This window comes from Aulonocara sp. 'chitande type north' Nkhata Bay, linkage group LG2, assembly GCF_057382095.1.
Source record: "Aulonocara sp. 'chitande type north' Nkhata Bay isolate Kocher_YH1m ecotype deep benthic linkage group LG2, A_spYH_male_GT1.1, whole genome shotgun sequence".
NCBI classification, from domain to species: domain Eukaryota; kingdom Metazoa; phylum Chordata; class Actinopteri; order Cichliformes; family Cichlidae; genus Aulonocara; species Aulonocara sp. 'chitande type north' Nkhata Bay.
Genome location: NC_141345.1, coordinates 23653407 through 23678021, shown reverse-complemented (window position 1 = coordinate 23678021; position 24615 = coordinate 23653407). Strand labels below are relative to the sequence as shown.

Genomic DNA, 24615 nt, shown 5'->3' with positions numbered 1-24615 from the left:
GTCTGGTGATTGCATCAAATTTTTTGTACATTCAGCTACTGACTACAAGTAGTTGTCGTGACCCTGTTGATGGTAAGTTGGTTTCACAGGTTGTCTGCCTCTAAACAATGCAGACTGAGTGCAATCGTTCTCGGACAGGCTGGCCAAGGTTTGAAAAAAATCGCCGTCCGACTTATAAACGCAGATAGATCAGACATGAGATCAGACTCAGATAATATGATTTTCTGTTCATTATGCTAAAATGTTGTGCTCCATTTTTGAGTAAAATTCTAGTATTTTTATATTATGGATGGCCTTCTTTTCCAAGCTTGCTTTAGTTGAAAGCAGAGTACTCAAAATAATCCAAATAAATCATTCCTGCCTCCAAAATCAAAACACGACTGTAGCTATAATATTAAACTGTCGACCATGAGTTCACAAACCCTTGTGTGAGATTTTACACTGGCTGTTTACATCTTTCTGTACAGCCTACAGTAGAGTAAACAAAAACAGTACGAATATGGAAAGTAAGACCAGAACAATTTACTGAAAGATACTAAAACTTCTGTGGTCAGAAGTTTACAGACACTCACTGGAATTAATGTCATAGTAATTTTGAGCTTTTAGTAATTTTTTTAAACTGTTCTTTTTCTTTGCTGGAACGAGTGTAAAGTGTACATCTTTGATAACTTTAAAATCAAGAATTGGTTGCATAATTTGGAATTTATTTAGGATTTTATCTTATCCACAAAGGGTCAAACGTATACAAACAGGTTCAAATATAGTGGGGCAAATAATTGTTTCATCCTCTGCTAACTTTGTAAGTTTGCTCACTTACAAAGAAAACAAAAGTCTGTCTCATTTTTTATGCTAGTTTCATTTTAATGGAAAGACACAGAATAAAAAAACAAACAAACAACACATATGTAAAAGTTATAAACTGATTTGCATGTCACTAAGTGAAATAAGTATTTGATCCCCTACAACCCAGTCAGATATCTGACTCCTACAAATTGTGACACAAAGATTACAATCAATCGGTGAATCACAGTCACTCCTGATATCAACTCCTTATGTGTAGCAGGCACATCTTCCCCTACAGCAACTCCACCACCATGGATGAGACCAAAGAGCTGTCAAAAAATGCCAGGAACAATATTGTAGACCTGCATATGGTTGGAATGAGCAACAACAGCGTGAGCAAGAAACTTGGTAAGGAGGCGATAACAGCTGGTGCAATTATTTGGAAATGAAATAAATATAAAATCATCATCAATCGCCTTCAGTCTGGAGCTCTGTGCAAGAGCTTATGTGAGGTGAGGATGATTTAGAGAAAGGTGGTGGATCATCCCAAAACTATATTGGCGGAGCTTATTAACCATTTCATGCATGAATTATGACAATGTCATGTTTTGCTTGGGAATCAAATACTTAATCCACTGAATAGCTTGTAAATCATTGTGTTTTTTTCTGGATTCTGTGCCTCTCTATTAAAACGAAACTACCATAAAATTAGAGGCTGTTCTTTTCTTTGTAAGTGAGCAAACTCCCAAATTCAGTGGGGGATAATATAATTTTTTCCCTTCCAGTGTAGGCTTTGACCTTGACAAGTTAAAAGATATTGTAGCATCATCAGCACCACTTATTAAAAGATTCAAGTGAGCGTTTTTGTATATTTGAGCCTGTATGAATACTTAAAATCCACATTTTTACACCCAATTCTTCAGTCTTTAAAGATGTATGCTGTACAATCGTTCCAGTCTGGAAAAAGAACAATTCAAAGAAATTGCTGAAAGCCCCGAAATTACATTAGAAAACTTCTAATCACAACTATACATAACACCTGCCTTATTTAGTTATGATGCTTTCATACAGTGTGTGACAAATTAGAAAAAACAACAGAGCAATGGTCACTGAGCATTGAGCAAGGCCATGAAATCATTTACCGTGGTCACGTTTCCTCAACTCAGGGTATCGTGTTTTAATAACATTTGTGAGTATGACGCATTTAAAGCTAAATGAAATAGGAAAATTGTACGCTGAACAGAGGGTTTGTATCTGCATCACGTGGCCTAAGGTGCGGCCAGTCATGCGTCTCAGCCTAATGTGAAGGCTAAAAGCAGAAGAATGCTGTAGGTGTTTGTGGTTTATTGGTCGTCATTCTTTTCCTGGTTTCTGATTGTTTCCACTTGCCCTTGTGGTGATGCATCATAAATCCCCCGCTGAATGACATTTTCTTTTTGAATGACATTTCCTCATGAGGGATTTCATTATGAAAAGATTTCCACTTTAATCTCCCCAGTGATAGTGTTGCACAATGAACAGTGCATTTGAATTTGCATAATAAAAGGTGATTTGAACAGGTTGACGGGCCTCTTATCCCCTTCCTTTGTCTCTCTGAGTTACCTATACCAACCCCCCTGAAGGCTATTTAGTGTAGATTTTAGTCCTTGTAACCGTTTGTGTAAGCAGAAGCAAAGCATAGCTGAAATAGCTGACATGTCTTGTTTGATTATGTGAGAAAGGTTCTAATAAGAGACATCGGGCTTGTTTTCCAGTACTGGTGCATGTCGAACACTCAGCCCAGGACCTATCAGGCCCGTTCTCTCGACCAGCTTTGATGCCCGTGCGGAGCAATCAGACTAATTGGCCATGGCAACACTGATGAGATATTTCAGACGGAGAGAAGAAGAAAAACACAGGCTTGGAAAACTGAAGCAATATCATTAATCACAGACTGGAATCTGCTATTAATGGTGTCTGTTTTCTATTAGAGGCCGAACACAGACGTCAAAGATGGGGATTATCTGAGCAGCGTTATGACCCCAGCTGTCCTCAACACGACCAAACACACGGGTTCAGAGCGGAGCATGCAGAAGAGTTCACACAAACCACGGTCACCAGTCACCCAAAAGAACAAAATAACACGGCCTCATCTCTGTCTGTCAAGGTTGCAGCAGAGCACCTACAGGTGCAACTGTAAAGCTGAGGGCGTCTGTGAGAGCTCGGTGTGACGCAGGGATGCTGTTTCTACTCTGCTTGTTATGTCCTGGGCATTCTTTAAATGCTTTAGACACAACAGTAGTGCTCACTCTGAAGGGTGATGATATAAGCCTCTATCTGATTTAAAACACGAGTAATCATCCTTCCTTTGAACAAGGCTGTCTCGACAGCTGTGAGTGCTGCACTTTTCCACTTCCTTTTTTTTCTTTTTGTCAGTGGGGTCATTATGAGTATGACATTTGGTCACCACACAAAGTTCACTAAGCCTATGTTTGCTAATATAACTACTTGGGGGAAGCACACATGAACACTGACGTAATTATGACGTTACCTTAGCAAACAGTTTCCATCTGATAGATACAAAACAAGATTTAGCATGTTTGTAACCAACAGTGTTGGTCAAGTTACTTGGAAATAGTAATTAGTTACTAATTACTGATTACTTCTCCAAGGAAGTGGTCATGTCAGTGGGGGGATCCGGGGGATTCTCTATGAAGTTCACATTCCCGTGGCAGCGCGCTTGATGCTTGCTCTAATTTGAGGTTTATTTTTCGCTCTAGAAAGATGTTTTCTTCCCACACAGAGAGTACAGCGGACATTAATGTTTTTGACACTTTTTACAGAATCAAACTCAAAGCTTTAAACGCTGCATGGTCGTACTCTCTCCCGCACTCCATATTATCCATTGTTGACCTACACACGTCTGTTGCTGCCGTGGAGTGTCATGAGACACACAAACAAAATCACGGTTTAGTAACATGGTAATGCAGTGTGCTTACAGGAAAGTAACAGTAATCTAATTACTTTTTCTGCAAAATGATGCCAAAGTGCAAAAAAATGACATTTCCCCAGAAGACAGCTTTGGAGAAATTTTGCCCCATCATGATGGTGACTGTACAGTAGATACTGATGGGAATAAGGCTCAAAGTTTGGTGCTGTTTCATCTTCATCACCTAAGTATAGGGTGAGAAACAGGATACAGCTTGGATGGGTCATTAGGCTGTCACAGGACTAACATATAGAGACAAACAGCCATTCACACCTAAGGTCAGTTTAACCAGTCCCCACGCAGGTTGTTCAGCTGTGGGAGGAAGCCAGCATACTGAAAGAAAACTCCACAGTTTCAGTTTCAAGCTATACAAAAAGGCTCAAAGCTGTAGCTGAAATCAGGAGCTTTTATAAATTATACTCTTGTAGCTAAACAAAGCCATGCTCAAAAAAACCAAAATCAACCAAAAAATTAAAAATGCGAAGTTCTGCTTCCTTATCCAGCAACAGGCTTTTTTTTTTGCTAAAAATCTCCACAGAGCTGAAGTTCAGGTGAGTTCAGGTTCATAATTTCTTTGGATTCAAATGATTATTAAAGCAGCTTTAATAATCAATTTACTCAGCACCGAGAATGAAAAGCATAAAAAGCTCCACAGATCGCTGCTCTGAGCTTTTTTTGTTTTTATGATAGCCTTCATTAGCACAAAGGCAGCCTGGCCTCCTGTGTCACATACAGTTCTGATCATCACTGCTGTCCTATACAGCCATTAATCAGAAAACAGACATTCTTCACACACCCTGCTTTACTAAAAAAGGACTACCTCAAGTGGAAAGTTTGTTATGCAAATGTGTTGAGGGACTGCAGGGAGAAGTGTCAAGTGTGATGGATGTATGGCTAAAAATCTAAATATTTCGGCTGCTGTCCCAGCTCCTGGACTCAGTCCTGTTGCACTGTTGCACTGGATGCTTGCTACTTGCCAGAGGGTGGGGAGAGGGATTGAGGGTACACAGGAGCAGCATGAACCATACCCCTCCTTTCTGTGTCGCTTTCTCTTTCCTCCCCCCTGTTTGCAGTCTCCGACTTTGATGTAGCACTGCTGGTTGTGCCATATTTTTCTTGGCTATTGAATCCAAATGGAAAATCCAATGTAACAAAGTTCTCGCCGCTGCCCAAGTGCATAGATTTAGCTTTTATGTGACTTTAAAAGATGGAGGAACTATTTGAAGGTGACACTGGCACTCTAATTTCCCCCCCTAATCCCTAACTTAACACAGAGCTCTTTTGCGAATGAGAAGTCTCTTCCACACTCTAACTAATGCTAGAGCTGTCCTTTGTATGGAGGTAGTGACATCATCACTCCAAGACACGTTCATTATCAGCCACCTGATGACATGTGAGCAAGTTGAATTTGTTGTCCTGGAGACAGAAACACTGGAGTATATACAACGCATATCTCTGGCCACAGGACAGCAAAGCCTGGTGGGACTTTACACGCAAGCCTCACGGCTTGAATTTTGCACAAATGCTTCACATCAGGAGCTTATCGCTAAAACAATAACTGACAAACGCAAAGTGGAGATAAGTTAAGGAAAACAGCAGTCGTGCCACTCTTGGTAGCCTGAATTCAATCCAAGCAAGACGTACAACAGTTGCTCAGAATATTAGGCTTACAAGATGATCCAAGAGAAACATGTTTCTACCCGCTGAGTTACTGTTTTCCATCAATGAATCACACACACATTACGAGGAATTTGTGTTTGCACTCTTTTGACAGTAATTACTTATGTTGTCAAATTTATAATAGCGTTTCGGAATGGCATGCCATAGGTGGCATTAGGGTTACAGTAGGTATAGTCTGCAATGTGTGCATCTATGAGCAACGGGAATATTTTGGACTTCACCAACTAGATGAGGATTTACAACCATGCCGAGACTCGGAGGATCCCAACAAAGGTTCTGTTTGGACCCACGAGAATCTCTCTCCAGGCAGCTGTCGGTCTGGCCGGTGGCTCCTGACAGCAGTGGGACTGTAACACTGGATCCAGTACAGGGGAGACATTTGCAGCTGCCAGGGTTTACATGACACTGCCAATGGAAAGATGGAGCATTTAAAATAAAATACATCAGTGGAAAGACCAGCAGTAAAACCAGCTTTCCCTACTGATAAAAGGTGCTGAAAAAACCTGCAAACAAAACAAGCTCTTGGCACTTTGCAATAAAACATCGCTATAAATTTCTCATTGATTAATGGCTTTCCTGTGGCAATGCTAGGCAAAATTAGAGGCGAGACAAGTGGTATTTATAAAATAGATTAATTAATAAAATAATATAATTGCCATGCTTTGATTAACTCCTTTGTCTATTACTTTAGCCCAGCCTGAAATATCTCAACAGCTATTGAAATGATTGCAGTAAAATGCAAGCATTCTTTTTCCAGCTATATTTACACTCACATATGCGTCCAACTGCTCACTAATGAAAATATTTCATCAGCCAATCACATTTAGGGATGATCAGAGGGTCAAGCTGATGTGGTAAAGTTCAAACTGAGCATCAGAATGGGGGGAAAGAGGTTGTTTAAGGGATCTTAAATGTGGCGTTGGTTTGTTGGTGCCAGACGGGCTTGTCTGAGTATTTCAGAAACTACTGGAATTTACCTGCACAGGTTGTTCTCTGAAAAAGAGAAAACATCTAGTGAGTGACAGTTCTCTGTGTGAAAATGCCTTGCTGATGTCAGAGGTCAGAGGAGAATGGTCAGACTGCTTTGAGGTAATAGGAAGGCAACGGTAACTCAACAACCATTTGTTACAACCAAGGTGTGCAGAAGAGCGTCTCTGATCGCATAAATAGACGGACTGCAGCAGCAGAAGACCACGCCGGATGTCTCATCTGTCAGATAAAAACAGGCTCACCAAAATTGATTTGATTTCTGCTGTGATATTCAGAAAGAAAGGACCTATCCTGTCTTGGATCCATGGTTCAGGCTGCTGGTCGTGGTGTAATGGTGTGGGGGAAATTTTCTTGGCACACTTTGAACCCCTTAGCACCAACTAAACATTATTTAAACAGCATAACCAAACTTTTTTTTCCATGTCCCCTCTGTAATAACAGATCCAAACACGGAATAAAAAACTGTCCAAAGCTGAATGTTCAACCAATCTTAAACCCTTAAACCTAAACTTTTGGCTGACAGGTATCAGAATCAATCAGAATCAGAACACTTTATTAATCCCAGAGGAAATTATTAGTTATTAAATATTAGTTGCACATACACCTAAACGTCAAAAATGCAGGTGTTAGTCTGCCGTTGCTTAGTCGAGTGCAGCCGGTCCAAAAGTCTAGAGCATGGCTGGCACATGCACTCAAGACCACATATCCCCCATACTGGCATCCTTATACTGGCTGCTAGTCAGGAGTGATTTTATTGTTTGCTCGTAGGGCATTGCATGGGTTGGCGCCTCCCTACCTCTCTGATCTTTTAACTTTGCACACTCCCTCTAGACAAGAGAGGTCTGCAGAGCAAATGCTCCTAGCTGTCCCAACGCCTTGGCAGTAGCTGCTCCTAATCTGTGGAACAAACTGCACCTCCACATCAGGTCCTCTCCAACATCAGACACTTTAAAAACCCATTCGAAACCCCATTTTTATTCTTTGGTTTTTAAACCAGACTCTGTTTTTATTTTATTCGTGTTTTCTCACTGTATGTCTCTATTTTTAAAAAAATCGACATATTTTTGTGTTTTTTGATTCTACCGGCTGCACAGCCCTTTGGTCTACATCTGCTGTTTTTAAAGCTATTACACAAATAAACTCGACTAATGAAAAATTTAGCTGCTGTTGGCATCATGCAGATTTTTGTTGGTGGTGGCTACAGCTGATTACAACAGTGTGAACCCTCAGGCATGAAGCTGCATTGTACAAACTGAGAGGAAATTTCTTAGCAATATGAGTAACTTCCAAGACACATGGCTTATGTATTATGTTCTATTTTTAAAAGCAATGTCAGCTAATGAAGTGTTCCTGCTGGCACAGGCAGTGATTTGAAATGGCACACGGGTCCATTTTCTGCGCCTGCCTGCCTGTCTTTCTGTCTGTCTCCACTTCAAAGGCATGTATGTATCAGATAGAGCGACCGGTCCAGGTTTCTTGGGGGTGCAGACAAGGTCAACAACATGTGCTATGACTGCTAACCAGCCCCCTGCGGCTCCAGACTGCATCTGTTACATTCCTTGCGAAACAGAACAAAACACGGTCACCGAGTCTGTTTTGGTAACCCGTAACATGAAACACATTAGTGCCTACATCGGGAGGCTTTAAATGCAAAAGGTTGGGATTACTTAATGCCATTTACAACTCAGTAACTGTACCACCTTTGGCTGCCTTCTCTTGCTGAGCTGGGAGCTCTGACTGCATTACTAAATCAATAAGCCCCTTTCCACTCCCATATGCTTTCGATTTGCTCCTTGTACCTGGATCTTTCTTTGTCAGCGCCCCGACGCTCATGTATCTTCTAAATCTCTTTCACCTATGCTTTGTTTACCCTCCTGTCTGCTCCGCGCTCTCGTTGCTCCTCAGCCATCTTGTCCTTTTTTCATCTCTCTCCCACATTCATCCCTGTCTGTTCTATTTATTCCACTCTCACAGTCTGCCTCTCTGTCCCCGTGTGTTAAATTGGAGCATGGAAACAGATTCCCTTAAGTACCTACTCTGGAATCTCCTACACGATGATAACTCCAGACCCTTTCCATGCAGAGCTGGGAAAAACAGTCAGCCCGAACTCAAATTCGAGTCTCCAGTTTGAGACTTTCCTTGACTATTTTGAAATGTAAATTGCTGAAAATTTAGACGGTGTCACCTCTTTACTCGCGACGTTCATCGGAATATTTACGAGCATATAATTTTGGATAGAATTCATTTGTGAAGGGTTCAAATGGGGGTACTCATAAATTACTTCTACAGAGGAGACAGATGAGCTGTTGTCACCCAGATTTTCTTTTTATGCCACATTACTGCTCTGCCTGAGATCCGTTCCTTGCAGGATCTGGCTCGGATGGATCTGAGCACATCTGGTACCAGACTGCTTGAGACACTTAAGATGACCTTCCAAGCAGACTCTTAGGTGAGCACAGACAGCGACTAGCTTGTCAGAGAGATGATAAATCAGATTTTCTTCATTGTTGCCAAGTGCCACCTGGATTTTTCATTGCTGCCTTTTATACAGTAGGCAAGGAGTCTGTAAAGCTTATGAATAGTCCCATATCATTAATTCAGAGAGTAGTCACTCTCTCCCTCTGTCTGTGTATATATGGGCAGAGCAGTGTTTATTCATTAGGATGAGTGACAGACACCAATGGTGGAAGAAGACTGATTCAGTCCCATGTGAACCTGACGTAGTTGCATCAGTAGGACTGGATCATCAGAACCCAATGAGGCCTTCCACTGTCTACCTCAAACTATTCCCTGCTGCACCATTAGTGAGTAATCTGTTTTCTGAGGGGGGCGGGAGATGTTCTTGCTATTGCTCTCATGCGTTCTCACCGCACGCCCGGAATCTGAAACAAGCGGATACAAAACATCCAAAAGGGGAACGTATTAATGAGTACATTTTTCCTTGTATTATGTATGTTGTGACTGTGCGCCGCATGGAAAGGTGGGCATACAATGCAGAGCAAACAGCTTCTAACCCTGAGAGATGATAGACTTTCCAGCTGGCCTCGGTGTCCAGTGCAGTACTTTGTTTTCTCTGTTTGTATCTCACTGGTGGCACTTAACAACCGCTTCCCTTTCACTCAGTCAAATAAAACATATTGATACAATCTATTGTCATTATGGAAAGTTAACCTTAGGTGATGAAAATGAGCTTAGATATAAGAGGCTTGCCTTTTGTTCTCACTATCTAAGAGGACCCCATCAGACTTTCCACTTTCAGTGGCGTAGAGGTGTTTACATTTACACTGACTGCTTCCAAAAAAAAGGGCACTTCAAAGTGACAGAGCTGCTTCAGTGCCCCTTTGATTTCCCCAGCCAATATTACCGTGTGGTTAAACACGCTGTGTTATTTTATCACTTGATGAAATTCAATTAATTGGTTTGATGACAGGCACGGAGATCACGAACAATGATAATGGTGAAAAACAGTCTTTGTTTAAATCCTGCCAGCATCAAGGCAATGAAAAGAGCTCCACAGACGACTTCAAGGCACACGGTGTGTAATGAAATGCCTTTATTAAAACGCATGCGGTCCTCCTTTGTGGCGTGGCCACTGAAATTTCCATGATTGTTAAAGACACAGAGGTCTCCACCCTTGAGCAGATTTATTTTCACACATGCTGGGTGAGGTGTCTGCAATTCCTCCCTGCCCTGTCATTGTTTGTTCTGCTGTTAAGTGTGAATATGAGCAGAGGCCAGGCAGAAGTATAGCCCTGTTTTGAGGGCTTCTCCTGCTCCGCTGAGTGCCGTTTGCTGATGTCACACCAACTCAACAGCTTTCCAGACGTCTGAGCCATCGGTGGGGTGAGAACGAGACCTTGAGGCTGTGCAGTTGTCCTCTGAGTCTGATGTCAAAATGCAGAAACGGCGTGCATTATTCTCCCCGATTCCAACCTGGCTTATTCATACATGCATAATGCATCAGAACAAGTTTCTAGACATTCTTCACTGCAGTGCTTTGGTGTTAATAGGCTAATAGTGGACTGGATTAAGTCCTTTTCTGGGTTGTGTTAAACTAAATTGCAGATGACGTGCATGACCATGTTCTGTGAAGTCATAGCTGTGTTTTCTTGTACTGGTCTGTCTCCCTAATTACTCCTGTGCTCATGGCTGACTTTTGCACACATACCTTTTGTCTGAATGTGGGCAACTCAAACCAGCAACTCTTCAATCACCTGGACGCACACCAATGACAATATGTCAAGATGAATGCAGACTTTCCAGTGTGCGGATGCACACATGATGAACTCCCCGTCCAGACGCTGAAGCATGCAGGGAATGAAATGGAAATCAAACTCAATACTGCATCATCTCGTCGCGTTTTAAAAACCGAGACAGACATGAAGCCTGCAAACACACAAAACTAATAATACCACCATTCCTCTTTCTCGCTCTTCCACACACACGCATATATGCAAGCTCTGTTGCTCCCTCACATACACATGGAAACACACACCTCCCAAATGAATCACCCTCCCAAGTGCTTAGCATCATCAGCATTCCCTGAATCAGCCGTGACTGCAGAGCACAACTGCATGACATGAGAGTCTCAGGGGTCAAATGAAATGCACACTCTAAGTGCCACTTCATCTTCAAGGCATAACAGTGAGCAGCGGCTCAAGAGCGAACTCGAATAACGCTGGATTGTGTCAGCCATTGTGCTCCTCTCGCCACTTAATAAGCCTGCATGGTGGCTCATTGTGAAGCGTGGTCCTTTAGCACTTTTCTCCAGCCATGCATGACTTCTCCCCAAATGGGCTCTTCTCCAGCCCCTACTGTCTGTTTATGTAGACTACCACCAGGGCGGCAAGGAATGCACTTCCAATACGATCTGCTCGCACACATCCTTAGATGAGGAGTCTGCTTCGACTTGCTGATATGAGCTGGGGGTTTTTTTGTTGTAACTTTTACACAGGGGTAAATGTTTTGATTAAAAGGTCGTTACTATTTTGCTAGTCACAATGACTTTGTAGTGGAGGGGTTTGCTGCCGTGCTGACGGATGGATGGCCGCTCCCTGCCTCCAGTGAGCGGTTGAATCAGAGAGGAGCTGTCATCACCGGGCTGCCGACGCTGTTGCTTGAACTGAGAGGAGGGCGGGGTAGTGTGTGTGTGTGTGTGTGGGGGGGGGGGGGGCAAAGAGAGCAGGAGTTAGATGGAGAGCCGGCTAAGGACGATGTGCGAAGAAATTTAGGGGAAGGAGAAGATGTAGGCCTTGAAAAAGAGAGAGGGGGAAGATCATGTGGGATGGAACAGAAGAGGTCAGTATTGGGTGCAGCTCACCTCACACCCCAATCCCAGAAGGCACTGCAGAGAGGGAGTCTGCATTACGTAAAAGGGGGGAAAGCAGGTGGTACTGTCTACGCAGTCCTGCTGTGGCTTTTGGTCCACAGTTAAATGCTCCAGTCATCTGGGGGTCCCATAACATGGTGAAAATGGGGAGACAATTACGCATTGTGCTGATCTGACACGTCAGAAGATGACGGCATGCCATAAAACCTGAGGCGAGAAGGCGTAAAGGGCTGAAGCAGCATCTCTGTGATGGGGTGGATGAAGAGGAGTAGATGAGACTCGCACACTCATAAACAGACATCAGTTTCTGCAGAACTTTCTTTCTTATTTTCATATCTCCCAACGATGAGCCTAAAAACACAAATCTATGTTCAAACAAGTTTAATTCCTGGTATAATTGGATTCCTTGATGTTCACCCACAGTCATTCATTATAAAGCTTTAGTGCCCTTTGATGCCAAGACCTGCAGTCGATGAACACGACTAATGAGCTCCCATTAAACCAACATTTGACTACATGCAAATTTGAGCTTGTAAATAGAGCAATCACTAAAAGTTGTAGTGTAGTAAAACACACATATTATGTCTGCAGTTTTAAAGTAGTCGTGCAGTGCCTCCTATTGGGCACTCCTGCAAAGTGCATGTGGTGTTTGGTGCTTTTGTCCCATTTGAATTGAAAACCTCACCTTTATTTTCTGTGTCTTGCATATATTTCAGAGTGTTGCAACAACCAATCACAGATACAATGCTAATAAATAAAAGCCCAAACAGATGAGGTGCAGCAAGTTTCTGCCTCCAATACACTGCATTATCTTTTATTTTGGTTTCACTGCAAGAATGTGATGAAGAAGCTGTGAGTACTTAATTCCAAAACAGAAAAAACACCGGACATCTGTCAACACCTCGAGAAAGCTGGAGATGCCACACTCCTGTCCAGCTAATAAAACTATAAAACAGCAGCCTGTGCCCATCAACTGCACCAGTAAAGAGAGACCAGTGGGATAAACAAAGCAGTGGAAAGGCTGGCTCTTACAGGGCTAAACCTGAAACCCCTGGAGACAATCCTTTTTAACCTCCTCTGTGAGAAGCCAACGCAGTAAACCCTTACAACTTCCACCTCGTACCTTGATTGTGTAACAGGAAACTAAATTATGACTTAATGGCCGCACACCGAGGCAACCAGGGGGAGATCAGCGGGCTCGTATTTACTGGAATACTCCTCGGATGATTTCCAAAAATACACGACACGACTTTCAGCTTTATTTTATGTGAAAGTTAACACTTTAAGCAACACATTAATAAGATGATGAAGTCATTCACTGAGCCTTGTTTAGCAGAGAAGGCGAACATTATTCTTTATGTTAAAAGCTAATGAATTGCAGCAGCAGTCAGGTCTTACCTTCAAACAATGCAGGCTGACTCGGCCTTGGCAGGTCAAAACAATTAGCCTAAGTAATTTCGTGTAAGCATGTGTGAGGCCTGCAGTTATTCTGACAAAGATACAGCTGTTCTACACCCTATAATTGAAACACTTCGGAGTAACAAGGGGGCTAAATTGGAAGAAAGTGCTCCGTTAATGTTAAGTCATTCCTAAGGTGAGGTCCAGCTGGGGACCTGTGGTGTGTGTCATCGCACACTTCACTCCCTTCATTTCTACATCAGCTTCTATGACCTAATTTCAAATCAGGGGGAAAAGAAAAGTGTAAAATCATCCTACATCCTGGAGGTGTTTTCTGAGTAGTATTAATAAACTGATTTTCTGATGAAGACAAAGGTTAAATAAATAAAGGTTAAAAGCATACTGGCTTTCATTTTTAAGGTTTTCATATCAGGACATGAGGTCCTAAGTCATCTGATGTAAAGAAAGCCTCAGATGAACTACAAAATGTGACATATTACAGCATGTTGTTATTTATTTAAATTAAGCCAACATTATTTAAGCCAAAGCAGTGGGTGAAAAACTCACCCTTGCTGCTTCCATATGAATTAAGAATGTAAGAAGGTGTTGCTAATCTAACGTAATTGATTATCAGCAAGTGTAAGAAACTCTAGTCTGATCTGGAGCATTAAGGCGTGTGTTAAAAAATGCCAAAGAGGAAAGACACCAGGACTGATCTTAATGAGGCAACTTTTCCAACCCAATAGTCTGGGAAGGGTTATGAGTAGGGATGGGTATCGAAAACCGGTTCTTGTTGAGAACCGGTTCCCACTGTTTCAATTCCTTGGAATCGTTTGCCACTTTTAAAAACGATTCCCTTATCGATTCCAGTCGCCCCGAATGACGTCATCACGTTGAGTAGCGTCTTTTACCCAGTAGGAAACACGGCGCCTGAGCGGCGCAAACGCTCAAAAGTTTGGTTACAACTTATGAGAAAGGATGACAACAGGGCAACGTGCAATACTTGCAAAGTAGAGATTTCATCAGAGGGAGGAAACACTACGAACATGCAAAAGCATTTGCTCAAAAAACACGCGATTGCTTTCAACGAATGTCGTGTTTTTGATCCGCTCCGGACTAGCGAAGCTCAACCCAGCAGCAGCGGTAGCGTTTCCACGTCCTCTCCCGTTAATACTGCAGGTAACTAATCAATTAGCATTGCATATTATGTTAGCGCGATTTACCTTATTACAAAACCTGCTATTACTGTGCGTTGCATTTAGATAACCATGATGAGAGAGGCAGACAGAGTCTGGCTCAGATGCTGGCAGTTCTCGCTGCAGTCTACCGGTAGCGTCTCCTTTCAGGCCAGGATAGACGAATGTCACCGAGCAGTGTCTAAGTTTGTGGTCAAAGGCTTGCACCCATTTGCCACAGCAGATGCCCCCAATTTCACTTTGGTAAGTGAATGTGTTTAATTGTAGGCAGGACATTACTGGATATTCTTGTGTAATTGCTACAGAATAATTTATGTTAAACTTTGTTATTGCTACAGAAGAATATTTATTTTATTATTTTACATATACATTTTTTTTCCTGGGGACCCTGTGACACCCCATTGAAGAGCCGTAGGCTGGATCTCTTAAGATCTCACTGTTGGGTTTGTAAGGCCATGTTACTCCTAAATTTCTATCTTGTTCAAAGAGAAGATATAAAACACAGTTCTAAGCTAATTGACTTTAGTGTTCTCCTTTTTAAAAAAAAAAGAATCGATAAGAGAATCGATAAGGAATCAAATCGTTAAACAGAATCGAAAATGGAATCGGAATCGTTAAAATCTTATCAATACCCATCCCTAGTTATGAGGACACAGCGTCATGGCTTAGGTTCGCAAACCATATCTAAACAAATCCCAAGACTTCTGTGATAATGTCCCTCGTGGACCAAAGTGGAGATATGTCCGTATGACACAAAGCACCACATTTGGTGAAAAACAACCACAGCATATTAGCACAAATAGCTGACACCAGCTGTGAAGCACGGTGGTGATGATTTGGATTTGTTTTGCAGGTGCAGGATATGAACAAAAAAGAAGAGAATCAATGTACTGCAATAGTACAGTCAACGTCCAGGCAGCAACCTGAGTGAAATGCTGTGGTGGGAGCTTAAGAAACCTGTGCTCAAACAAATGTCCACAAACCTCAATGGGCTGAAACAATGGTGTAAAGGAGTGCGGGAACATCTTTTCCAAAACAAAGTGAGACATCGATGAAGCCATACAGAAAATGATTAATTTAAGTAAGTGCTGCTAAAAGTGATTCTATGAGCTACTGAGTCATTGGGTTTACTGAGTTTTCCACAACTTTGTTTAATTTTAAACAAAATGGTACAGTGTCACGTCACATGTTGTTGTCCAGCTCAGGTTCCATTTATCTCATTTTAAGACCCGGTTAACCCTCTGATGCATGAATTATGAAAGCCTTGGTCAAGATTTTTTTCTTAAGTGCTTTTATTCTTCTCAGGACATGAAAAAAAATGTTCAACTCTTTTTTCCCCAAAAATATGTTTTTTTATAAAGTTATAAACTTGTCCACTCCAGTGGACTACATGCGCCTGAGCACTTAGCATGAAATACTGTGAATTTACTATAAAAATTAATTACCTTGTGTTCTATTGTAAATATACAAACACTTGTTTGCTTGTATCCTTTGAAAAACATCTCAGCAATTTTTTTGGAACTTTCAACTCATAAGGCCCCAATGTTTAGACGTAAATAACAAAACCAATCAACAGTCCTAGCTGTGAATCCTACACCTGAATATGGCAAACTATCTCCAACAAGAGCAACATTTTTGAGTCTACACAGTTCTATAACGATGCAGGACAGTATTACCAAGCCCTTAGTAGCATGCTGGAAGAAAACACAAACTGACATCTTAGTCTCTGCATCTCCAAACACTTCTGTGTTCATCACACCTAGGCTGTCCATAGTTCCTATGTCTCTGTTCTGCTCTGGCAGCCACTCTCATCATCACTGGACTTATCACTGAACTCATCATCACTGCACTCATCAATGAAATCATCATCACTGGAGCTGGATGGAATTTCCTGGACTATTCTGTACGCTGCCTTATTCTTTGCTGCATTTGAAGTCTACAAAATATGATAAAATAATTATTATAGTAACTCAAACTACAGCTGATCTGCACAGAAATATACATTTTAAATGAGTAGCTTATAAATGTAACAATTATATGCTTACTTATAACCAAAACAGTCCCAAAAAACAGTGAGACAATTTATGACTTATGTTAAAAAAATATAGTGGGTAATGCATGATGTCCACTACAGTGGACACATGGTTAATCGTAGTTTTCTACATATTAGACATAACAATTTCTTATTCCAAACAGATAATATCCTTCCCTAGATGTTACTGCATATCATCATATTTTTTTTTACCTGTTGGGCTCTTTTAGCATAGAAGGATTGACAGGATATGCCAGCAGTGGTCGGCAGGGGTGACAGTTTGTCTGCCATCTTTGATTCAGAGGAAATTTACTTGCAGTTGCACTAACTGAACACTGAATTGACCTCAATGGAGCATGGCAGCAGAGAGCACTCTAGAGGCTAATATGCAGTTCCACCATAGAAACCAATGCATTAAAGAGATATGTACGTTTTAGTAGCTGTCCACTCCAGTGACCACTATGCATCAGAGGGATAAGCTACAGATGTTTTTTTTTTTATTGTTATTTTTTTTATTATTAATGTGAAACCTTAGAATTGACATAGCTGTCTTCTTACCAAGACTGTACCTGAGGGTACTTTGACAGGATACATAAGGAAAATACATGGTTATGTATTTTTCCCAGGTTTTCTGAAGTGTGCTATTTTGAGCTTAGTTCTTTGCTTGCTTGCAGAAAATTTAGACCTTTCCAGACACTCTGACCTGTGACAGAAGTAAAAGTCCAGATGTTACTGATAACATTAACAACAAAAGGGCCCTGGAACCGAGACAACAAGACACAATTGTTTCATCATTATTTTTTACTGTTTTCAGCTGGGCCGGGTTTTTTTTCCCGAGGGTATCCATTAAAATGTGTGCTCTTTTGTATTTTTGCTTTTTAATGCGGCTTCTTATAATGGGCTTTATGTTCTTTAATTATTGTAAAACATTGCACAGTGCCAATAAACCAAACCTAACCCTGAGTTGACTGGAATTCACCATGTACAACAGCTGTTCCTTCCTAAAAAACAAAACAAAACAAAAAACATGTTAATGTGCCCATCAAGCATATTTGAGTAACTCTACAACAGTAAAAGTAATATTTATCTTAAAAAAAGAAAAAGAAAGAAGGAACACTAGCCAAACGGTAACTTCAGTGCAGTGAATCGCTCCCCGATGCAACTGATGGATAAATCCCAGGAATAGTAGTCGAACGCGGAAGAGAGCGGAGCTCAGATGGAATATGGCTCTCTCCAGAGGTTTGAGATGCTGTCAGAGGGTTTTCTCGTGGATACCTGTTCTTATTATCACCGCCGTTGTCTTGTGGTCGTATTACGCCTATGTCTTTGAACTATGTCTTTGTAAGTATGGCAAACTGTGTTGGTTTCCCGCGACTTTGATCGTTTAGTTACAGACACCGCAGACTACCGCACAGCGGTGTTGACATAACGTTATAGAAAGAGCAGGAAGTGGCTTCGGGTGTGTGCGTTCATTTACTTAATATACAATCAGATTCTCCTTAAACCTAAACTAATTTCCCATCTTCCCCTACAAGCTCAGTGGTAATTCCTGGTTTTATACCAAAACTGTTGTGCTGTTATTCCTCTTAGCTAAGTACAACCTGACAGTCTGGCTAGTCGTGTTAGCCGGTAAATGCTGTTTCAGTAAACAATAAACAAACTAGTGTTAGCCAAAACAGTTAGCTAGACTGTTGTCAGTCAGCCAACTTGGGTGTATTTCTGAAATCATGTTCTTGTTTTAACAGTTACAATCACCAATACACTGGAAAAAGGTAAGCTACCCTCTCGTCTCAGTGTAATGTGCACTGTTGAACCATGAACTAGAATAACACCGGGCTTGTTTCTGATATATTATGTATTATGGTGATTATTTCTTGTGCTTGCAGTGGCCTATTTGCTTTTATTTCATGTTTGCTTTGTGATGTTCTCCTGGACCTACTGGAAGTCAATATTCACCCCTCCTGCGTCTCCATGCAAAAAGGTCTGGAGAGCTAACCTGAATATCACCAATTAACTGTGGCCTATGCTGAATATGTTGTATGCAAATATCTGTCTGTCTGCTTTAGTTTCAGCTGTCATACTCAGACAAGCAAAGGTACGAAATGGAGGACAGACCAGATGCTCAGAAGCAAATCCTGGTTGAGATTGCAAAGAAGCTGCCTATTTTCACTCGAGCCCAATCTGGAGGTAAGCAGTGAAAGCATGTGAAATCATGTGAAATGTTTTTTTTTCTTCTAATTTTCTTTGTCCACCTTATTTGATATAGAGTTGTGGGGGGCAGCACTAACAATACAGGTATATTAGCCGCAATCCATCATCTCACACATAATCTGTGTTTGGTGAAAGGAAATGGGTGAGGGCAATTAGCTTTGTGTGCACTCCGGAGCATCTTCATCCAGAGTAATCAGCCAGTATATCTCTTTCATTAATGCTGATTGGTAAGACTTAAGTTCTGGGCTGCAGGAAGTATTTGAAGGGCAAGCTCAGCTCAAATGTCGTCCATTCAACTCGCCATCCTCTTGTCTCCAGCTATCAGGTTCTGCGACCGCTGCCAGGTGCTGAAGCCTGACCGCTGTCACCACTGCTCCGTCTGTGAAATGTAAGACACCCTTTCCTCCCCAATCTCTTCATCTGGAGATGGAGATAGGCAATTAGATATCTGTTGGCCAGGGACTGTTGTGATAATTAGAGGATGTTGCTTTTGTTTGCCATGTCATGTCTTGAAGACATTATTCCAAAGATCAATCAGTGCAGAAGTTTAGCAAAGGGAACGAGCCGATAGCTGCCAGTGTACATGTTAAAGAAAGCTGTAAGAAAAGCTTGCCTAACATGAAACAAATGCCATTAAAATGATATAGAAACCTTGTCTTGCTTTTAAGGTGTGTCTTAAAGATGGACCATCACTGTCCCTGGTAAGTTGTAATCTCTTCCTCTTCGTCAGTGTTTAAATGGTGAAATAAATGTTTTGTTCTAAAACCAGAATGTCTTTTTCCTTTTAAGGGTGAACAACTGTGTTGGTTTTTCCAACTACAAGTTTTTTCTCCTTTTCCTTGCCTACTCTATGGTGTACTGTATATTCATTGCGGCAACAGTCTTTCAGTATTTCCTCAAATTCTGGGAAGTGAGTGTCATTCTTGCTTTATGACTCATATTCACAAGTTGTCATAATGTCATTTTGAAGTCCTTATAGTCAGCAGTATTGTATTTCCGCAAGATTCAAGCATTCTGTCATAGTTTATTCTCAGGTTTCTAGCACTCTCATTTCTCTCTTTCCCAGGGGGTCTTGCCAAACGGGCCTGCAAAGTTCCACGTCCTCTTCCTCATGTTTGTGGCTCTCATGTTCTTTGTCAGTCTCATGTTCCTCTTTGGCTACCACTGTTGGCTTGTGGCCAAGAACAGATCCACATTAGGTGAGAATTTGACGCATTTACTGATTAAACCCTCCTCCTTAAGAAATTGATCTCATTTATTTAATACATTAAGCACACATTAAATATGGTATGGAGAATTGAAAGGTTGACAGGGGAAACCTAACTAGTTTCATATCTGTTTTTTAGAGGCCTTCTCAGCTCCGGTTTTTGCCAACGGACCAGACAAAAACGGCTTTAACGTCGGCACGCGCAGAAATCTGGAGCAGGTATTTGGAGAGAATCGGAGATTGTGGTTCATCCCCGTCTTTACGAGGTGAGTTTGTTGTCAGGAGGCAACTCGTTGATTTCTATAATGAGGTGATGGCATTTTGGCATCTTTACACTGAAGTCTTGGCCCTATAGTTTGCAACAGAGTGTTGAAATACACAGAATTAATTCAGAGTGCAACGTGCGCCAAAGCCAGTACTCACAGAACATGATCTGGATCCTCACCAAAAGCTAATGGATACTTCCTCTGTTCACCACCACTTCTCCACCAGGTTCATGGAATTTGGCCTGTTAGTTCTTGCATAATGTTGTGGACAAAGAGGCTGAGCAAGTGTCTGTACCTCAGCTTACTGCCATGGTGGAGGAAGAGTTAGAGATCAGTATAATGATTTAAGTAGTAGACTGAATATTTGAAATATAAGGGATATGAATAATTGATGGGGAACAATATGACATTGACTTCAGAATACAGAGTAGTTTTTACATCAAGCTGCAGTGGAGCTAATGAATAACATGCATAGTGAAGAATTTGATCAATGGTTGGAACTTATTTAATAGTTAACTGGATCTTTAACAAGCTTCCATCTGTTTCTGTACCTCTTATATGTCAGCCAAGGGAATGGCCACTACTTTGCTTTGAAGAACCGGAGCTCTGAATCCCAGAACCCCTTATTAGCTAACGAGGACATGTGGGAAGAGTCTGATGATGGGTCTGAGGAGGGAAGCTTGGGTGAGTTTATTTAAATTCTGTCATATTTAAAATACACAGAGCTGAAAACGCCTTTTTCTCATTAATGCCCAATATACTGTATATCCTATTCAACTTATATCATCCAGGACAGCTGTCATGACCTGCTGGTCAACATATCTTCACAGTAGCACCTGATCCATGAAATATATGGCTCTTGGCTTCTATTTACTCTAGATGAGATTGCTGGTGCTAAAGACACAAGTAGCTTCCTTCCAAAAATAATTGGCTCTAATACTTTTGCATTTTTTTAATCCATTAAAAACCTCTTAAGAGACTTAATGCTTGAGTTTTTTCCAGAATCTGTTAGTATCTAATTACAGTTATCCTTTGTGTCATTTTGACCTTTGTAGTTGCTTTGCACTGTGAAATTTAAAAACAAAAATAAAGGGTGAGTCATGCGAGTCACAGGCAAATGCTTGCAGGCATCCGGTGACTTTTACTGTATTTTCTAAACAAATATTTTACCTACTCTATCACCTTCAGGTCTTACAAAAACAAGTAATAGTGTCCACTGAATACTTGTGCTTTATAAGTTATTTGTGCCTGTCTCTTATTTATGTTTTTTATTCCTATGAAAGTCATATTTATTGCTCGAGTGTAGTGACAGAGAAAATATCCATTCAGAGACCCCGACTTTTCCGTAACTTGACTTTCCAAATATGGAATCCCTGCACTGAAACATCCAAAAACAAACGTTGTTGGAGGTCACACAGTAGGAGCAATAAGATGGGCAAGGTTTGTAACCTTGGGCTAACGGCGGAGGGGATGGGACACAGTAACGACACCATGCAACGGCAGATTAGTTCAATATTTGTTCAGTTGAAATGACCTGAAGGCTTCACTATAAACTGCTGCTGTTTATATTTTGCTACCACCTGCTGGTCACATGAACCACACTGTTCACTACCAGATGCATCGTTTACAACAAAACCACAGAAAAAATTAATTTACATGCTGATTTTTTTTTTTTTTTTTTAATCATTCCAGCAGAGGATGTGGACCCCTCTGTTACCATAGAGATGGAGGAATAATTTACACTGGTGGAGACCTGGACTTGTATCGCACACACTGTGTATTGAGAGGTAAATCATTCCAAATCACAAGGACGTTCAGACACACCGAAGGGGCCCAAACAAAAGGATTAAGACCTGCGTTTGGACTGTCGTTGCCAACTCTACCCCGATGCTTCACATACTGATGAAAAAAGGAACTCATTGGATGACCAGTGGAAGCATCGCCTCTCATGTCATCATAAAATTTTATTTTCGGGGCAAGTCAAGTGTTTCCTGTTTTACAGAAAAGCAACTGATTTCTTTTTTTTAATTACAGAGAAAATATTTTGCCTGTATTTGTTATTCTTGACAGAGCACTAAACCTTTACAGCTTCTGTCTGGCAGTGTGCAATTTTACAGGTTTCTGTTTGAGAGTTAAGCTTACAGTGTTGCACCTTATGGTTTCTTTGGTGGGGGACGGGAAGGGAACTCGCACTTGTCAGGCTCCAGAAGTCTCATAGTGACTGAGTTGTCTACAAGTTTGAGGTTTACAGCATTTAAACATAAGATTTGACTTAAACATATTATTAAAAAGCTAACTTAACCTGAGCCTTACTAACAAGTATTCCTGCTTTTGGAGTCAGTATCTCCTCGGAATGTATCCTCCTGCTCCTCATCATCCTTTTGAGTACTTTGCACCAACATCTTGGGCACTTCTTCCCCCATTATGGAGTGTTTTATCCTCCCTGTTGCAGTTCGAATGTCATTAGCTCAGTGTCTAATCACAATGGTGACTGTAACAATAAGACAAGCATAAATTTGGTCATAGTTAGACCTGATTACATGTTACATCTGAGTATTATGGCAAACTTGATATGTCTATCTATCTATCAGTGGAGTCATATTCTGAATAGACTGTATATCATGGCTTAAAAGCTGTTTGCTACATTGATTAAGAAGGATGCAGTGATTGGTTAGATTTATGTCTGGGGTTTGAGCATGAGATTTACTGAGACTTTTTTTTTAAAAATCTAATCAGTCTTTTTTTTATCATTAGCTATCCCTGGGAAGATAACACTTTGGATGCAGGGGATTAAAAGTTGCTTTTGTTATAGACACAAACATGCATATGAGAGGGCATAGGGTCTTCTATGTCTGTTTTTGATCTTTTTAGATAAATACACTGTACATATTAACTGATCCTCATCAACAGGTTGGTAGAGGGCAGTGATCTGATTATTATTATTTTTTTTACCTGTGTTTATGTATTTTAATACCAATGAAAGCTAATCTTATTCAGACTGCTTTTGTGTATTTAGACAGCGCACCTGGCAGGAAACCACTTCTTTAACAAAGTAAACCCATTTATTCAGTCATGCATAAGAAGTTGGGTTTTCACCAGATGTGTGTACAGTTGTATGTTGAAGCTTAAACTTTTTGTCAGATCAGTTTTTTCCCAAGTTGAGTGACCTAAACTAAATGCTGCTCATATCTGAGAAAGGCTTCTGTTCATTCTACTGAAACTGTAGGTTATTTATCAGGGATATGTGAAAGCTTGTATAAAAACATTGAGAAGGATATGGCTGTTGAGTGTATCATTTAGTCTTTTGTCTATTTATTGTTATAAAAGTCTGCCTTTTTTTTTCTCTCGTGTATCGAGTTTGAACCATACCTGCTGCAGGCAGTGTCTGTATATTTTGTTCTATTACCAGTAAGTGAACTATTGAAGTAACATACTTTAATCAAACAGAACATTTACAACTTGAGAAGGCAGGAGTTCAATGTTGCTAGAGCACATGTGGTCCCCTCTTTAACCCGTCTTTGGAGTATGTGATTGTGGTGCTTCCCTTTTTCCATCACGTCAAAACTACCAATAGTTTCATTTGCTGTTCTTTGTAAACAAATATTCTTTATTGATCCAGCAGATGTTGTAACATGCAGAATAAAATGATCCAAGTTGAACTCTTTACATGGTTCTGTGTAGTCTTTTTTATAGTATGACTATACACAGCATAGAATAATATATACATTTGATTAATTTGATATCAGTTTTTGAACTTTGTAAATGAGAAGCAGTACTTCGCACAATGAGGAGAACATGACAAATACATTGCAAAATATATTAAAAACCAAAACTATTTGCAGATCATGTTCCTCGGGTTGTCCTCCATTTAGTCGGTGCCAAAGTACCTCTGTCCGAAATGTGTTGGAGCCACCGGGTGGACTTCTGTGGTCAGAATTGTGATATCTGGGAACTCCTGGATTATAGATTTTGCTCCTAGAAGAAAAATGTACAGTTGGTTCACTTTCTGTCTGAAATCTAAGCCACTGATGTGCTGAATAAACAAAAGCAACTAGCAGCCAAAACCTGAAGCTTTTCTGAGGTAAGACTGCTATGCAATGCCAGTTCATGACCAGGATGGAAAAAAGCAACCATCTTATTTCCCACCATCTTCAGCTGTACTGTGGTGAGGTTAAGCACAGCTCAGGTAAGCTGATAAAGGGGCCTAAAGCTTAAGAAGCAACAACACTGACATATTCTCACTTTTTAGGTTTATACAGCAAACATTAAAAAGTAGATGCATATTTACATGTTCACCTGTTCCAAAACAAAATTATTATTTATCTGGCATTTGGCACTGTTTTTGTTTCTACCAACCCCCGAGGGGAATAATCTACCTTTAAGTCCACTATGTTCATCAGCTACTCCACTTGCTACCTACTGTGGCTTTTAAGTGCTTTTTTATTAAAGGCAGTTGTCTGCTGTAGCTGCAAATGGATTGAGAATGAACAAACACTAAACAATGAACTGAAACTCACTATAAAGTACTGACTAAGCAGAGCTGCAGGGGATCCTG

The 24615-nt window shown here is 40.9% G+C and overlaps 2 protein-coding genes across 4 annotated transcripts in view; one reads left to right on the top strand and one right to left on the bottom strand.

Annotated features, from left to right (window-relative positions):
* The first annotated feature begins 13917 nt into the window (after positions 1 to 13917).
* On the top strand, positions 13918 to 23719 carry zdhhc15b (zDHHC palmitoyltransferase 15b). Of its 3 annotated transcripts, XM_086311552.1 has the most exons (13): positions 13918 to 14327; positions 14411 to 14587; positions 15198 to 15425; positions 18122 to 18148; positions 18263 to 18357; positions 18443 to 18563; positions 18906 to 18975; positions 19256 to 19288; positions 19377 to 19497; positions 19654 to 19786; positions 19934 to 20060; positions 20626 to 20744; positions 21753 to 23719. In XM_086311552.1, exons 3-13 carry the CDS (start codon positions 15413 to 15415, stop codon positions 21794 to 21796), a joined length of 903 nt encoding a protein of 300 aa, XP_086167678.1. In that variant the 5' UTR covers positions 13918 to 14327; positions 14411 to 14587; positions 15198 to 15412; the 3' UTR covers positions 21797 to 23719. The 3 variants fall into 3 exon arrangements, with proteins under 3 accessions (XP_086167678.1, XP_086167669.1, XP_086167662.1); XM_086311543.1 differs by having other exon boundaries at positions 13918 to 14587; XM_086311536.1 differs by lacking the exons at positions 13918 to 14327; positions 14411 to 14587; positions 15198 to 15425 and adding an exon at positions 17558 to 17717.
* The window catches only part of uprt (uracil phosphoribosyltransferase (FUR1) homolog (S. cerevisiae)), a 9540-nt gene continuing 8571 nt past the window's right edge, over positions 23647 to 24615 (bottom strand). Inside the window, exon 7 of the mRNA XM_086311567.1 lies at positions 23647 to 24035. Coding sequence (XP_086167693.1) covers positions 23929 to 24035 — 107 coding nt within the window. The 3' untranslated portion in view covers positions 23647 to 23928. The remainder of the gene's footprint in view (positions 24036 to 24615) is intronic.

Coding starts and splice junctions, on each gene's coding strand:
- zdhhc15b (XM_086311536.1), top strand. CDS start 17,600: ATGGCTCTCTCCAGAGGTTTGAGATGCTGTCAGAGGGTTTTCTCGTGG. Junction 17,718..18,121: donor TGTCTTTGAACTATGTCTTT/GTAAGTATGGCA, acceptor TTGTTTTAACAG/TTACAATCACCAATACACTG. Junction 18,564..18,905: donor CACTCGAGCCCAATCTGGAG/GTAAGCAGTGAA, acceptor TCTTGTCTCCAG/CTATCAGGTTCTGCGACCGC.